The following is a 17214-nucleotide window of genomic DNA, read 5'->3' as shown; positions in this document are numbered from 1 at the left end:
CTGCCATTACACTTTGTTTTTCTAAGTACCTACCTAATCAAATAAACTAGCCCATTACGCTTCCTCTAAGTCAGGCTATGCGTACTTCATATTATGTATGCATCATTAAGTAATGGACATTTAATTGTTTGTTCCAGTGACGTCATTTTGGCACTTAAAATTTAACTTTAAGCAGATGCAGTTATAGATCAAAACTAGACAGTAGTTTTGGCGCATCATAACTGCATAACAATAATCATTTTTTTATTTCTCTGAGGATTTGGGATCTCATTCCCCCCATAGTTATGCCATTAGTTTGTCCTGTTTCAGCCATCAAATTTGAGCAATTGGGTTTTGATGCACTCCTTGCAGCAGAGGCTGCAACATTCCGTGGGATATGCTCTGTATTTCCAAGTTATGCCATAATTTACCCAGGGGGATTACGACAACACATGTCTTCATGCCACTCATTCCACAATGGAACTTTTGGATGAGTTTGTTTGGGATGTTCCAACCCATTCACCCTACAGACCCAACTTAATTCAGATTATCATCTGTTCACCAAGATGAAGGAGGGATTGGCTGGAGAACATATTATGAGTGATGAAGACGCAGAAGAAGAAATCACCAATTGGATCAAGGCGATGGTGGGAATCTTCTAAAGGGATGGGATGTCATAAAGCTCATTTCTCACCATCTCTCACTGTGAGATTACCGCAGTTAGCACAGGAAAAAAATATACACATATTGCCAACAACATTTTCTGTACATGTTACGTATTTCAGGTGAAAAGTCAATAAAAAAAGAAAAATGAAAAGGCCTCGTGATTTTCCGGAAATCCAAAGAAGTGACCCATAACTCGGAGTTCTCGGAAAAAATCTCAGAGTAGCTATGTCGAATAATCTCTCTTGGTTAAATCATGTTCAAGATATCTCTAAGAAAGTAAACCAAATTTTATATCTATTAAAATTAAATAAAGAAGTCTTACCTATTGAAACGAGGAAACTATTAATATCCTCCATTGTTTTCCCGCATTTCGATTACTGCTGTTTGGTTTACAACAATATCCCAGATGATCTAGATTTAAAACTCCAACGCCTTCTTAACTCCTGCGTAAGGTTTGTGTTCAACATCCGAAGAGATACCCATATTTCACCCTACCTTAAAAATATTGGTTGGCTTCAAACTAAAAAACGCCGGAAATATTTCCTAGCAGCTTTTCTCTACTCACTGTTTCGTCACGAACAGCCCGATTACTTATATACGCTATTTAAAATTAAACAACAAACTACTTCGATTACCACGAGATCAGATATAAATTTTATATACTATCCCGCCCATCGCACAACTTCTTTCCAGAAATCTTTCAAGGTTGTTGGGTCAAATTTCTGGAACGAGTTGCCTAAAAGTGTGAAAGAAATTAGGTCTCTGAAATTATTTAAGTCAAAGGTCTATAGCTTATTGCTTACCGCCACGCTGTAATTTTGATTTTAAATTGTATGTCTTACCGTTGTATACATTGTATAAAACTTGTATCACTGATTGGATATTGTATAATATTTTTTTTTCTCTATTACTGCTCACAATGAGAAATTGAGCAAAAATATTGAAGTATGTATATATGCTTTGTGAATTGTTTTGTTCTGAGAGGACATCAGTCCTAGAATAATAAATAATCTTTCTATCTATCTATCTATCTAACTTGGAAAGAAGCAATGTACATGTCAAGCATTGGTCAAGTATAAGTCCTCTGTCGTTTATTTAGGTCAAACTGCAGAGTGTTCCAGGAAAAGCTAAAAGAACATATTGCCTGTATTGAAAATGAAGATTTAAATTCAATCTTTGCCAAGTATCTACTGGACAATGGTCCCCACACCGATTTTTCCTCCACCTCAAAGGAAAAGGCTACCCAGCTGGCACATTATAAGTCATTGAGATAAGGTGAGAGGAAGAAATTAGGAAGGCACTTATCAAGTAAGCATGTTATGGGTTTCTTACGGCCAGGCCGACAAACATCCAGAGTAATGACAAGATGGATGCCAAACTTTCTGCACTTCCGTAGATGCTGTTATTATCCCATCGTTTCGGAGGGCTTATTAAGGCATTTATGTATAAGAATAATGTTTTTATTCTAGGCGCTTCTATATTATGAGGAGAAATAACATCATAAGGCCACAATTTGAAAATCAATCACATTTATGAAATGATGGTGAAACTACAGGCATAAGAAAAATATGTAATTTCACGAGAATAGCGACGTAGAAAAATATAAAACGCCGGAAAGAATCTCTAATATACATATTGTATTCATTGGGTTATCAGACCATACATTAAAATTTACAAATGTTTGATTGTGTGGACCTTGAATAATTTCAGTTTTTTCATTCACGCACCAGCTAAGTGTTTCTTTATCATTGGAATTTAATATGACAACCACGCCTTGTTCTCTCATCGGTCACCATGGTGTAGTATATAGCAGGTGAAGCTGTGGATTCTAAGTTCATACATTCGGTTCTCCTTGGTGTTATTTTTTTCTTTCCGCCACAAGGATAAAGTATGTACTTCCCAGACGGCATAGAATCCTCCGTATCTAATTCGTATGCAGATAGTATCCATTGACAAAAAGCGACGGAGCAGTAGTCAATGGATACTATCTGCATACGAATTAGATGCGGAGGATTCTGTGCCATCTGGGTTGTATTAAGCTTTGTATCTTCACCAGCCAGTCGCTTGCTGTTATTAATTTTTTTCTATTTACAGGAAAATCTGTTATCAGTTGCTAAGCTCTTATAAAGACTCACTGAATTTCACTTATAGGCTTTAAATTCATGTCAGGATGAGCAGCGTAGCATGTGTAGTATGCTGTTCAGCCACCTTTGGCACTCCAACAGAAGCGACTTACGTTGTCTGAGGATATTTGATGGCATTCCTTACCTATTCTTCCCTAAATCTTACCCTTGCCTTATATATAGCCCCTTATCAATTTTTCCCGCAAGAAATCCATAAGAAACGAATAACTCTCTTACTTTGTGCTATCTGGAGAGATGCTCTTGAGCAGATTGAAATTCTAAAATTGTAAATGTTTAGTTGAATCTCAGTTTGTGGCTCCCCTCTCCTCAACTTCTCCCTATTCTCTGTCCACTCAACCACTTAATCCGCCCCACTGTTGGTGCTGGGGGCCTAATTTCCACCTGCTCCCTCTTTTCCGACCTACGACTCCAACTGTCTCAAAATCCCAGAAATACCAGTAGTGATGGGTGAACAATGCGATCCTGATCTTTTTTGTGCTTGATTGAAAAATGGGATCACTCTGAAATCACTATACAGTCTTTTTTTGCCGCGGACGACTGTAGTCATTAGTCAATCATTCACAACCAAAACTCATGACTGATGTTGCATTTGCAACCAAAGATTGCTACATATTGATATCGGCCTTCACCAATCATTCAGTTACATTAGTCTTGATAGACTTTGGTTGTGATTGGCATGGGTTGTGATTGACAGATACGTCGTCACCACAGTGAAAGAAGTCAGATGACAAAGAAGGCCATTTGGGCTTCTTTGACTATTTCGCCAGGAAAGATCTTACTTCAAGTCAGATGACAGCTGACGCAAAGGAGAAAAGGTGGGGATACAATGTTGCCAGGTATCTTGTAAAACAAAAGTGCAAATGGTGGGTAACAGAAAAAGAGACTGGAGAGCGACAGGTATGCAGTCATATATGTGATAAAGTTGCTAACACTAAAAAACAATGGCTAAGAAAAGAATAATATAAAATTGATTTTCCGTTTAATTAATACATTGAGATCATTATCAATTAGATACAATTTCTTACAAATCCTCAGAAAAGAGGAGAACATGGCTAACACAAAATTCACAGGTACACTTTCATTACCAACATCTATTATGTAAATTGTTATTGCATCCTCACACCCACAATACCCTTTTCACTTAAATACGTCAATCTTTATCCAAGCTTTCAACTAAGCACTTTCTTAAAAATCATACATAACAAATTTATTTGAGCTTTCTTGACTGTAACAATAATTTTAATGAGAAAATCACAAAATCCAGATTTTAAATAATTCATTGAATGAAAAACTAAAGGGAAACTACACATGTGGAATTTTTATTATTTACAAGCTATAAGTCAGCTAAGAATTTTATTTTCAGAAAAAAGAAAAGCAGTTTTATAGTTCATAAAATATCTCCAAAGAGAGGAGAGGTGGCCCCAGCGATGAGTTTTGAGATTAGCAATATGAAAAATGACACTTTTTTTCAATGACCTATGGAGACTAAAGATTAAAGCGCCCATTGTGAGGATCGCCAGATGAGCAGTGCTGATGTATTTCATTTTGTACCAGGTCCCCATAAAATATTGGACACATTAAGCAATTTGAGGATACTTCCTTCGTTAATTGTCACAAACATCGAATAGCTCAGGCAAACCTTTTACAAAAAAATAATAAAACCACCATCTGAGTGGATATACTTCAAGGTATAGGCTGTTCAAAATCGATATGGTGAAATTTTGTGTCTTTGAACTTTGATCTCTTGACAGTTAAAAAATTAAATGCTTTACAAAAATATTGCAGACCTTAAAAACATGTAAATGCAGTATCAAATCACTTACTATAAAAGACACTAAAACATCTGAACTATTTTGTGGAAATTTGATCATTCATTATTTTGGATAGGTAAGATACCTATGCTGGATCCTTGCCGATGCAAACCAATATTAATATTATCTTTTCAAACAGTTAAACAATTGACCAAACATGTTACCATAGCAAAACTCATGCCTCTTTGGTTAAGTGATCACTTATTCGCTGGTAATCGAGTAAGCATTAATATGCATGTATGTATATCTCAAAATGAAGCTTCTTTTTACAAGCTTAAACATGAATCACCATATTATATTCACCAAGTAAAACGTTTGGAATGAATGCATAGAAATTGGAACGCACACACTTTAATGCAGTAATGCAAGCTGATTCAGATATGGCCTTAAGTGTTCTTGTGTAGTACGCTTCACATGCCAAATGATTTTGGTATACAATCTGAATTAAGCATTATTTACATCTGACTCAACATCTCACTTTCCCTCAGCTCAAATGGTATGTACGTTATAATTAAATGCTCTTCACGCCTCTCTTCCGTGGCCTTCCGTCACAAACACCAATCTTTCCTAATTGGGATCATTAAAAGATGCAAAGCATCACGCCACATACATATCTTACTATAGTAGATAATTAATCAATCAAACCGCACAACCAGGTGGATGCATTAAACAAAAAAGGAATGATAAATAGCATTCATGTTCTTTCCCAAGCAAAATGTTTAAGTGAACGACATTGTTCAGTCTAGACGTGCGTAGCGTGGCACGAAGCCATTCTTGGTCCAGAATTCACAGCGAGGATAGTCAGCCACCGATTCCACTTTCCCATCCTGTCCAATCAGCATCAGCCTGTGTGGCATCTTCGACTCGGGCCAAGCGCCCAACTCTTCCATCTCGCTGCCGGTCGTGTTGAAGGTGGGGCCGTGACGCACGTACGTGTAGAACATGTGTGAGATCGCTTTTGCTAGTCCACCCCCGTTGTCGTGCAGTGGCTGCGTGAGGATGGCTTGGAGATCCGCTCCCGGGCCAATCAGGGCCGACGCCATGTCAGGCTCGTTGGGAGACTCCGGCACGGCACCAACGGCACCGGACTCCTCGGGGAGCGAGGCTGCCGTGTAGAAGTAGAGGGGCACGTTGTTGGCGAGGGCGGCGGCGGAGCGAGTGAAGTTGAGGAGGGGGCAGATGGATCGGATGTCGGTGATCATGGCGGTGAGGCGTGCGAGGGGAGGGGGGGAATCGGGGGGAGCGGACCCCGAGGAGGGGGGGAAGGTGGGAGAGGAGTAGAGCTTCATCGCTTCGGACGTCAGCTTCGCCTTCCCCACCGCACTCTCCTCGATGTGCTGCTTCACCGTGATCAGATCCGACCAGTCCTTGCGTCTCCGCAGTTCACGCGTCGACTCCCCGTGAGATAACGTACCTGCAAGGACATCAAGCGAAAAAATCATTAGCAACGGTACGCCTACATTGGGACCACGCGGTGAAGGGGGCAAAAGTGGGAGTTTGATGGAATATACCTTCGTTGAAGGACTCAAAAGCCCTACCCTGAAAATTTTATATTTTTAAGTTTCAATAATGGTGGTTTAAGGCAAATATTAGATAAAAAAAAGAAAAAATTGAGATAAATATGGATTTCGAATGATAAAATGTGCAATGGATCAAAAAAGATTCCCACAAATGAGAGACACCACTTATCCTCGTGGGGAAAATTTGACATTCTCTATTGATGTATGATATTCAATTCTTGAATAACATAAAACAATAGAAAGAAATACTTTTTGAAATATTTAAAGTATCTTTCTCTAAACTATTTTTTTCATAAATGACATGATCTATAAATTACATGGCATATTCCATATTTATGCTGCCTTATTGATGACTAGGCTTGACATTCCTAATCATTTGAAATTAAAAAATGATAAGAATTGTGATGCTTCGTCAAACAGTATTAAATCTAGTTGCAAATAGATCAAGAGTAAATTAAAAACATAACATTTAATTTGCTTATATCATAATAGAATGTATCCACCACAATACCCCAATTATATTGCTTTCCTTTCATAAATCTCAGACAAATACTCAAGAGAAATTACACTGGGAGAATTGATCAATTTTTCATGTAAGGAGTCGGAAACAAAAATCCAAGGTTGAAGTAATTTGAAAATTCTTGGATGTAATTATTCTGAAGCAAATTTTTTCTAGAAATGAGGAAAATAAAGGGCAGCGTGAACTAAATACTTATAACATCTTATCTACAGGAAAATGGATCACGTTTTTCTAAAGGCATATCTTGGTGATGGAAAAGAAAACAAATACATTTGTTACCATGTCACTCTGCTTCATGCACAGAAATCGCATTTTACATAACAATGTGAAAATTTCCAAGGTAATTTTCAATGCAATGCATGAAAATATTTAAAAAAATAACTTCATAGTGTTATATGTGAAGTGTGGAAAACTTAATGAAAGAGTTTATGAAAAATATGCAATAAGCCCAGTAGGCATTACCGCTGTGTTATCTGAATTGCACTCACCTATCACCAGTGGCACCTCAAGGCTGTGGCTTGCCCATGCCTCCAATGGCGGCTCATTGAGCACGTCTCCATCCACAATGAGCCAGCGATGCAGCGAGTCCGACTCCTCTTCCCTGCTCGGCAAATCCACTGCCCTCCACTTCCACTCCTCGGGCACGTTATCCAAGAGTTCCTCGGCGTCGTACTGGTACAAGCAGGACGCTATGCTGCCTCCCTCATCTGCCAACGAGTCATTATCACACTTGAGCGCCTCCACCAGTGCCTGCCCACGCTTCTCGGCATCCAATTGCCCCGCCTCCCCACCTGGAGGGAATGCAGACGCGGGCCCAGACAGCCAAGCACGAGAGAAGAGGCGATGGGCCTTGCGGGATGTGGCGAGGGCCATGACTAGGGTGGCACCGGCACGGTGACCAAGGACCGTGATGGAGCGAGGGTCCCCTCCAAACGCCAGAGCATTGAGGTTCACCCAGCGGAGGGCGGCACGGACATCAGCGAGACCGTAATTGCCAGAGTGGGGGGGGGAAGAGGCCTGGGTGAGGGCACGAGCGGAGAGGAAGCCAAGGGCCCCGAGGCGAAAGCGCACCCTCACGAGAATGACTCCGGCAGCACGAGCCAGCTGAGGGGACAGGAGCTGGGGGGAGATGGATCCTTTGCCGCCACCTCCCCCAAGCGTCTCGGCAGCAATGAGGACCACGACCGGCACTCTCGGAGCATTCCTCTTCGTCCTCGGAGCAAACACATCAACAGTGAGGCAGTCTTCATATCCATCGAGGCTTCCGTTCATGAATGTCTGCCAGCAGGCATGGGGCTGAGGTGAAGTGGCATTGTGGGTCACCAGTGTTCCATTCCAGCAGTGCTCCAGGCGCTGGAGTGGTACAGGGGGCTTCCATCGCAAAGCAGCAACCGGAGGTAGTGCGTACGGTATTCCACGAAATGCAAAGGCTCCATCTTCAAGCCATCTGAAAGGGATGGAATTTGAAGGTAAAAACTCAATTTAATCAATAACAAGATACACACACTGAATAATGTAAAGTCAACAATAATTAAGGTAAACAAGTGAATTTGATATTTGCACCTCATTGTCAAGCAAGGGCATGTTACAATACCGTAGTCATACGACATCATTTAAAAATATTCTTATTAAGTATACCAGTTTAAAGTCTACTCATTGATGACAACAAGATGTTTTATTCATATATGTATTATGTACTCCTTTGAAAGAAAGAAAGCACTACATATTTTATGTGTGTGCTGGCTGGGATGTATGTAGCAAGGGAGGGATTTGTAAGACATACCCCTGGACTGGACCACATGATGTAATGGCAGTGACATGTCGGCCTTCAACATGAAGGATATCTCCAGAAGCACCACCACGATGGTCGTGTGGACCCCCACCAGATGATGCAGCAATACTAATTATCACAATTAAAAGTAAAACGAACAGCACTAATCCACCTGAAATAAAAGAACACCAGGGTTAAAATGGACATAGGTAATGATAAGTAGAGATGGACTGATCCAAGATTTTTTCGGATCCAGATAGTATACTTGATTTTAGGTGTTGAATCATCGTATATTTTCGGATCCAAATGCATTTTTAAATGCCTGCTACAAAATGAAGTAATTATTCATATTTCTTCTGGGTACATGCAACCAAAGGAATGTTTTTATATATTTTCATTCACATTTTAAATTTTAACTGATTAAAAATCATTTTTATAAGCTTTCAAGTTATTTGACAGCATCCAAATTTTCCTTACGCACATATGCCCCCAAATTTTTTCACTTTCTCATCGCATGCTGACTTGTTTTTCATCTGCAAATGCTTCAGTTGTGGTGAGGTGGATTTTGCACTTCCTCATGATTGTAGTTTCATGCCACAGTGCATGCAGACGGCATACGTTGCTTCCTTATCTCAATAAAAATGTTTCCACACAATGAAATTTTTTATCAATTTATCATTAAATTAAATTGCAACTGCACAATGCGCGACAAAATTGATAATGTTTACAACAACATTGACTTCACGTGCGACTAGGCGCAGGAACAGAACGACTGCTTAGGGATCTCGAGAGGAAGGGGTAGGTGGCAGAAGCATGTGAAGGAGAGATGGAGGGGAAGTAATGCGATCCCTCTATCTTTCAAGCAATGAGGCTACAATTGAGGGAGTCAAGCACGAACATGTCAGATCTTGCTATTTTGTGATGTCGTTGCTTTCAAAGTGAAGCCGGGCGAGCTATGTGATGCATGCAGTTGGCATTTCCAGTCTATCTGTTCTTATTTGAGGAGGCTAATACTACGCTTGTTTCTCTGAACATTGTGCTGTTTGGGCAATGCTGAATATTAATATAGTCTAGTTGTAAGTATAAAACTTAGTGGCAATCAATTAGAGCTGAAAAAAACTAAAATATTGTCAGAAATATATCGTGTTTAGTCTCATTGTAAATCTTGTGCAGGCGAAGAGAGGATCAGAGCTCTTTCCACTGTCTCTTATGGGACGCTGCATTCACTGAAGCATTAATTTAAAATTTCGGATCCAGATCCGATGCCTTCAGCAAATTTGGATCCAAAGTATCCGGTGAAGAGCAAATCGGATACCTCGGATCCAAGAACTCGCAGATATTTGGATCCGAGGTATCCAATCCGACCATCCCTAATGATAATAAATACGTATTTCACTGCAAAAGGCATACAACATAAAGAATGAAAATACAGCAAAGGTAGATAACTCAGAAGATATATTGTTTTGTAGACCAAAAGTTGGCCAATTTTATGCAATAAATGAAATTTCAAAACCCATGGTCAAATACAAAAACATACACCAGTGTTACAAAGGTTCACACCAGTTCACAAAAATAAGTTAACATACTGGAGATGAACATTTTATGAGTCTGGAATAGTGGCCAAATTTTTGCCCATTATTATTTTTCATAGCAGGTTACAAAGGAGTTTTCCAAAAGTTGATGACAAAATCATGGGCGTACCCAGGATCAAAACTAGAGGGGGTGCAAGCCGTGGTTGTTCAAGTTGTAACACAGAGAAGGTAAATGAAATCAAAATTTCAAGAAAATTAGGTATGACAGTGCATTATTACCTAGTTTGCAAAACTATTTGCTTGGAAAAATTAATGATTTTCATTTTATTTCCATGTCTTAGACTAATTTAATTTTTCTCCAAAAGAAAATTAGTTCAAAACCTCCGTATTGAACTAAATTTATTTTCGCTTCTAGGTGAAGGCAGCTGCCCCCTCCTGGGTATGGCCATGGACAAAATGACTTTTTCTTTTAGGTACTCAAGTACTATCACCAATGAGATCATCTGATCATAATGATAATAATGGTGAAAATATATCTTAGGTGAAAAAACTTTTTCATTTTCTATGTTAAAGTGATGCAACCAGTGATATTTTTTTGATGAATATTTGATGAGAAGATAGTATATCACTGCAATAATTGGGATGAGTGCAACGCAGCAGATTTGAAAGATTATTTAATGGGTCAATTTGGAAGTTAATGGTGGAATAAAATTGAGCACGCAGATACTACTTACAGAGAATAATGAAGCGCCGTTTGGAGACGTGTGTTATCATTCTGTGCCGCCATTCATATTTCCCCCACTCCCCAGTGGCTTCCTTCAGTGACTTCCGTGACTCTTTGTCTCCATCTTGCTTCTCCTAAGAGTTAATAAAGAGAAAAAGTCATTAAATCTAAACTCAAGACACATGAGAGGAACAGCCTTAACAGGCACACACAATATAAACAGCCCAGGCATTACTATAATGAATGACTCCAGCGGGTGCATCCCAGATTTTTTTCTGGGGGGGAGAGCAAAGGGCAGACAGGCAAAAGATCTTCTCAAAGCTAAGATTAAAAACAAGATACAACAATTACTGTACAAAATATTCTCTTTGTTTTACCATGAAAGTTATTAACATAAAATTAGATAATTGAGACTCAGGAATACACAAAATAAAACAAACATAACAATAACAATATAAAAAATTTTGTCTATTTATTAAGCGTCTGTTGTGGCATTTGTCCCTTCCCCCTCTAAATCTGCCTATCAATGACTGAGACAGCTTAATAATTCTAAATCCCTCATCAATTTAATTTTTTGGCTGGATGCTCACTTGATCTGTGAAAATTTAATGCAGTTATAAAAGTATATTGAAGGTGTTTTAACACCTCCTTTGTTTTTCAGCAAATTTCTTTATATGTATGGAGAGTAATGAATGCTATTGGCTGATGAGCAAAATTTCAAAAGACAATGGAAAATGAAAGTGAAGTTAAGTTGTTGTGAGAAAGGCCAAATGAATGCAAACATGTGAGGAGTTATAATAGATTGCCGTGCTCACCACATCGGACTCCAGCTTGACAGTTTCCATGCCGTCGTCGGGCTCTCCCGTGGCGGCGATCTTCTCCCCTCCCCCCTCCGTCCCCTCCCCTTCCTTCTTCTCGCCTTCATCCTCGTTGCCTCCTTTCCCCTCCTCACCACCTGCTCCTCCATCCGTGGCATCCCCTGGGTTCCCCTTCTCCCCTCCACCCTCACCCTTGTCCTGCACAAAAATCATCAACATTAACGCAAACACGAACTGATGAGCATATCCTTGATGAACTTCCATGAAAGGAAACTGATTAAAAATACAATATACATATAAACCTAAACCAGAGATGTTAGAGGGTACCCCATTTTTTTTGTCAGATCAAATCACAAAACTCATCAAAAGCTGTTTTTTTTTTCAAATCAAATACCATTTTCTAAATGAATATCTATCACAAACGTTTTGAAACTTCAGCTGAGGCCATCAAAATTGTCAAATCATTTTCTATAAGGATTGCAATGACATGTTAAAATATCAATAATGGCTATGAAGTATGATGAAAATTGGCCTAGGTAAAAAAGTTTTTTTCCCATTTTTCCCTGATTACACAGTAGGTGGTATGTAGTATGAAAAAATATGTTTGCAATTAAAATTCAAATCACAATCACCATGGCTAGTCCCAGTATACTTAAATTAATATCAAAATAAACTATGCTTACTGAGTGCCAAAGAATACTTTTTCAGGTACCTTCTAATTCACATCAACCAGCCATAAAAATTGTACAAATTTATTTGGAGATTTCAGTAGATATGCTACTACAATGTCTGAATGATAAATTCCTTCCAAAATATTTCTGTTGAGACTTTAAAACATAACAGTCCACTCAAAAACAATAATTTGCTTGAGAATATCTCATCCTAGTAGAAATGTGAGTTTTAAAATATAAATTTAAAATTGGATAGAATACGTTGGAGGTGATGAACATTTGCAATCCTCATATTAACGAGTGAAGTATACTAGAACATGGCAATAAGGCTAAATCACTTCAAATAATAAATTCTGAGAACCCTGTTAGAGCTGTACTTAAATGCATATAGACAGTGTTCATGGATCAGTAAAATTAGATATTGCAATATTTCCGCTGGATTTTATTTTAACATGATGTGTTTCCCTTGATACAAACAACACTTTGGCACTTGATAATTGTTCATTTCGTTTTTACAAACATTATCATTATTAAGTTACATTATCAAGTGCCAAGTGTTGTTTGTGACAAGGAAACGCATCACATTTAAATAGAATCCAGTGGAAATATTGTGATGTCTAATTTTACTGATATTAATTAAGAACTTCCATTACATCGTGCCTGATATAGCACAAAAAAAGTGTTCATGGACCTAATTTCAGAGCAAAAATAAACATATTTTCTGGCGACCACATTGGCATTTGTGTCCCAGGGTGAGAGTTTGGCTAGAAACCTTGTTTTTCTTCAAAAATGTCTTAGGAAGACGGATTTTCTCGAAGACTGCTAGCTTGGCCTTAAGACCGCCTCCAGATCCTGAAGCTCCTGCCTGGCTACTCGGATTAGACGACGCTTCCAAGAGGTCCTTGCCCTCCTCCGCATCGGGATTGCCATCCTGCAAACATTGAGTGGAATGCTGCTGTGTTCATTGCGTTCAAATAGCGTTCCCTCCATTCACCTGGCACTTTCAAGAGCACCCCTTCCTTGCGGTGATAAATGAAAGATCACTCACCAAAATCAAAAGGCATAATTTACGCCTATGTACAGCCAACTACCAAATGAGGGTGGTAGCAATCAATCCATATAGTAGGTACATACACAAATCCAACTACAAATTAATGCCATAAAATGGGAGAAAAATATCACAAACCCATATAATGAACATGAAAATGCAAGGGTGATCAGCTCATGACCAGGAAATAATGAAATCATTTTATATACGTAGATCAGTAACCAACGAAAAATTCAAGTTTAATGCTATGGGAAAATATCAAAATCCAACAACAACTGAAGGATGCTTATTCTATTTCAAATTAAAGGGGATAAGTAATACATTGGCAAAAATCACTGCAGTGCATGGGTAACTATAGTCCTTTCAAATCTTCTAGGTATTCAATTGAGGAGCGGATAAGATAGATAAAAAACTGAAAAGTTCGTGAAGTGGAATAAGAATAATGATAAGCATTGGAATGTAATTAAAATTTACTTTTTGTAATGCTTTAAAGTTCTTTTACAGTCATAATCACTTGAATTATAAAGTAAATGACCAAAGAATCCTGAAAGGACTAATATACCTCAAGGCATCAAAAAGTATCTCTATTCAATTAAAACTATTTATGTTTTTCTAGCCCTATAACACAGGGGTAAAAACATTATACATAAAATATGAAAAATATCTACTAGGTAAACATTGAAAAATTAAAAATGAATGCGAAACACCAATTTAAAAACATGTAAAAATATTATGATAAGAAACCTGATAAATGGGTATTGTAAATACAACAAAAGCATCAAACACACAAATGCAACAAAGCAATGAACATCAATCAGTCGATAAATGATTTAAGAGTATTATCTGAGACCATCGTATTTTTTGGGCCTTAAAATATGTAATGATTGACTCCTCCATCGAATCTTCAAGAGCTATGAAGAAACTACCCACCAACTGAAAATTTGAGGGCTAAATCACGTTGACGTAAATGGGAAAATCTCTAATAGCAGATGATTATGAGATTTTGACTATTTGTTTCTTAAGAATCTAAAAAAATAGTGAATAAATATTTATAACTTTTGAGCAGCCTAGCAAGCTGAATGAATAGTATTCCTACTCTGATTTGTTAATAGTGGTAAACTTCACATGAATTGCCATGGAAAAATATTTCTTTGGGTCAGGAATTGAATGGACTAGACAGGCTTAGGCTAGCCAGGCCATTGCGCAGACCATTATGACATCCAGGTTCTTTGATTCCCATGGCAATTCTACCTTGGTTCACGCTATTAGCAGTAATGCCCTTGTAGCTCATCAAGGATAGAGAAACAAAGGAATATGGGCTTTCCAAACCCAACTACCAGTGGTGAACTTTGTTCCAGACCTTTTGGCTATGGTTGAATATTTGAACTTGATTCCCATGGCAATTATAGTGAGTTGAACGAATGATCAAATTTTTCTTTAGTACTACTTTCTTTATAGCATGTAAATAAAAAAATTAGTGCCCATGAAAACAATCAAATATCATTTGGGGATACATCCTGCGATGGCAATTTAACTTTCACTCACAAGGAAAGTCCCTCAAGAGTCACCAACAGATCTCCTTCAAATTTTGCAAGGTGATAGGAAATGGGTACCATTGAGGCGTAGTTTTTGTTTCAGCCACCTACACTTTTCAAGATATTAGCAGCGGAAAGTGCCAAGGGAATGGCTGAATTTATGCAACCTTCAGCATGATAATAGGCCCTTAAATACTCCGTTGCATAGGATGAAGAGCACTGAAGGGGCATTTTGTGCTGCGGGTTGCATAATGTTAGGAGTTTTCTCTCGTCCTTTCCGTCGCTAATATCTTGAAAAGTATTGGCGGCTGAAACGAAAACAGCACCCCAATGGTATCCATTTCCTATAACCTAGCCAAAATTGAAGGAGATCTGGAGGTGACACTTTTGAGGTGACACTTGAGTGAATTCCCTTTTTAGTCACTGATTGATCAACTCAAGGGGAAGATTGGATTTGATAGGTGAGTGCAGAGCTCAGCCCAAACTAAGCCTCGGACGTGTGAATTTCACACATTCAGGGTAGAAAGAGGCCAGTCCTTTCCCAAATCCACCTCTAGAATTTTGTTTTGAGGGATTCATCCAGGATTTGAACCCCATACCCTGTAATTGAGCTGCCAAACACTCTTCTTACTATGATACCCCACTCCTGAAATATTCTTGTTCCCATTGTATAATTATTATTGATACCACAAAAAGAAGGTGAATTTACTAGGTCCCGATATTCAATGGTACACTGAATAAAACAATGTGGTTTATGCATGTGCTGATTATACCTATTTTCTATGACAAATGGTTCTCTTTGAAGTTTATTACAAGCGGGCTCTTATGCTCAGCAAACCACAACTCCATGCCTTTATGAATTTCAGACAAAAAATATTGTTCTGAAATATGAAAGGAAACATGATAGACCATTAATTGATTTTACGTTTGATGTACTGGAAACATAATGTTACAACTTTATCATAGCCAGATTAAATCAAAATGTACCAATTGAAATCATAATAAGCACCTACGAGGGAAAAATCAATGCAGTTACAATTGCAAAAATATCAAAACTATGGTAGTTTACAAATCCTTGGGAAAATTTACTTCGGAATTTGATAGTTTACTTAAATCTAAATGCACAAGTTACTCTTATGCAATGGTCTGTACCAATAAATGCAAGATTTTTTCACATGAACAGTCAGCTAAATGAAATTTCCAAAAGTTTAATTAAAAACCGTTGAAAAATTATTAAGAGTGTTGAGTTTTTTTACAGTTTTCTTCAGTCAACTGCATGACATTTTTGACGATTGAAGTAAATTTTCCGATGGACAGGAAGACATACAATTTCTGCACTAAAATTAAAAGCAATTGGTCAAGAAACAGTTTCAAAAACTGGGGTTAACAGCAAGGGTAAAATGTGAAAAACTTTCAGACTCATTACTGTTTTAACTGTTGATTCAACCAAAAGGATAACATCATGCAGTTTTCATACTCTACGAGTGTAAGATAGCGAATTCTTCATCTTATATCGCACACTTCAGAGATTATTTTCATAAATTGCTCAACCTCGGCTTACAAACTACCGTGTAATCTGTATTTACGTACAGGATTTGAATATGGATACTCGATGCTATCCTTCCTTAAAATCCATCTTCCAGCACTGACTGCATTCTCTACACGGACACTTCTCGGCTTCTGGGAAATTTGGATGGCACATTCTGGTCACAGTGATTTTTAGCATTGACCTTCCTGAGGGAGCTTGCGATGGAATCGTGGGATCCTCGTCCTATAGAGCACTGACTCAGCCGGTGGAGGGGAGAGGGTGGAGAGGAAGTAGCTAGCTTAAGGAAGCAAGATCTTCGGCAGTGCTACAGTGAGGTGTAGGGTGGCTCTCTAAGGAAAGGATTGCCAACCCGCGGCCCGCCGGCTAATTTCTTGCAGCTCCTAGAGGCTATAGAAAGTATTGCATCATGCCACACCTTATAAAATATATATATATATATATATATATCGACTCAACTCAATTTGTAGTAAGCATTGCCTTTATTTGAGGGACATGAAAATAAAAAATGTGTAGTAACTTTTCAATATTCCCCAGGATATGCGAGCGGCACTTCTACTCTTGTTTGCAGCCATAAGGGACCTTCAACGCCCATGGTTGAAAATGCTTCACCAGGGACATATTAGATATAGAGAGGGTTAACCTGGATGGGGAAATTTGATGCTTTTTAAATTCCTATACAGTATATTGTTTGCACAAACTTCAGGCATTCGCTGTTTACCCTTAAAATTCAATGTCTTCCTCTAAAACTCCAAGTTTTAGTGCAGCACAGTGAAGGGGGGTGGACAATTTTAAAGCCCTGTTTTAACGGTCAATGTGTTCCCTGAATTAACTTCCACGGGACTTATTTCAGAATCAAGTCCTGCGGGATTTCGTTCTTAAAACAGTTCAGAGAACAATGTCCTCCGATGCTCCCATTGGCCTCATCT

The 17214-nt window shown here is 38.5% G+C and overlaps 1 protein-coding gene across 2 annotated transcripts in view; it reads right to left on the bottom strand.

Annotated features, from left to right (window-relative positions):
• Positions 1 to 3751: 3751 nt before the first annotated feature.
• The window catches only part of LOC124162192 (neurotactin-like), a 34693-nt gene continuing 21230 nt past the window's right edge, over positions 3752 to 17214 (bottom strand). The window contains exons 2-7 of one of the 2 annotated variants that reach the window (XM_046538632.1): positions 12929 to 13087; positions 11483 to 11683; positions 10678 to 10801; positions 8424 to 8583; positions 7129 to 8087; positions 3752 to 6014 (exon numbers count right to left, since the gene is read on the bottom strand). In XM_046538632.1, the coding sequence (XP_046394588.1) occupies positions 5338 to 6014; positions 7129 to 8087; positions 8424 to 8583; positions 10678 to 10801; positions 11483 to 11512 (1950 nt within the window). In that variant the 5' untranslated portion in view covers positions 11513 to 11683; positions 12929 to 13087 and the 3' untranslated portion in view covers positions 3752 to 5337. The remainder of the gene's footprint in view (positions 6015 to 7128; positions 8088 to 8423; positions 8584 to 10677; positions 10802 to 11482; positions 11684 to 12928; positions 13088 to 17214) is intronic. The other variant, XM_046538633.1, reaches the window with a different exon arrangement.

This window comes from Ischnura elegans, chromosome 7 (assembly GCF_921293095.1).
Source record: "Ischnura elegans chromosome 7, ioIscEleg1.1, whole genome shotgun sequence".
In the NCBI taxonomy this organism is placed as follows: domain Eukaryota; kingdom Metazoa; phylum Arthropoda; class Insecta; order Odonata; family Coenagrionidae; genus Ischnura; species Ischnura elegans.
Note: the sequence above shows the minus strand (reverse complement) of the source record. Positions and strands in the feature narration are given on the sequence as shown.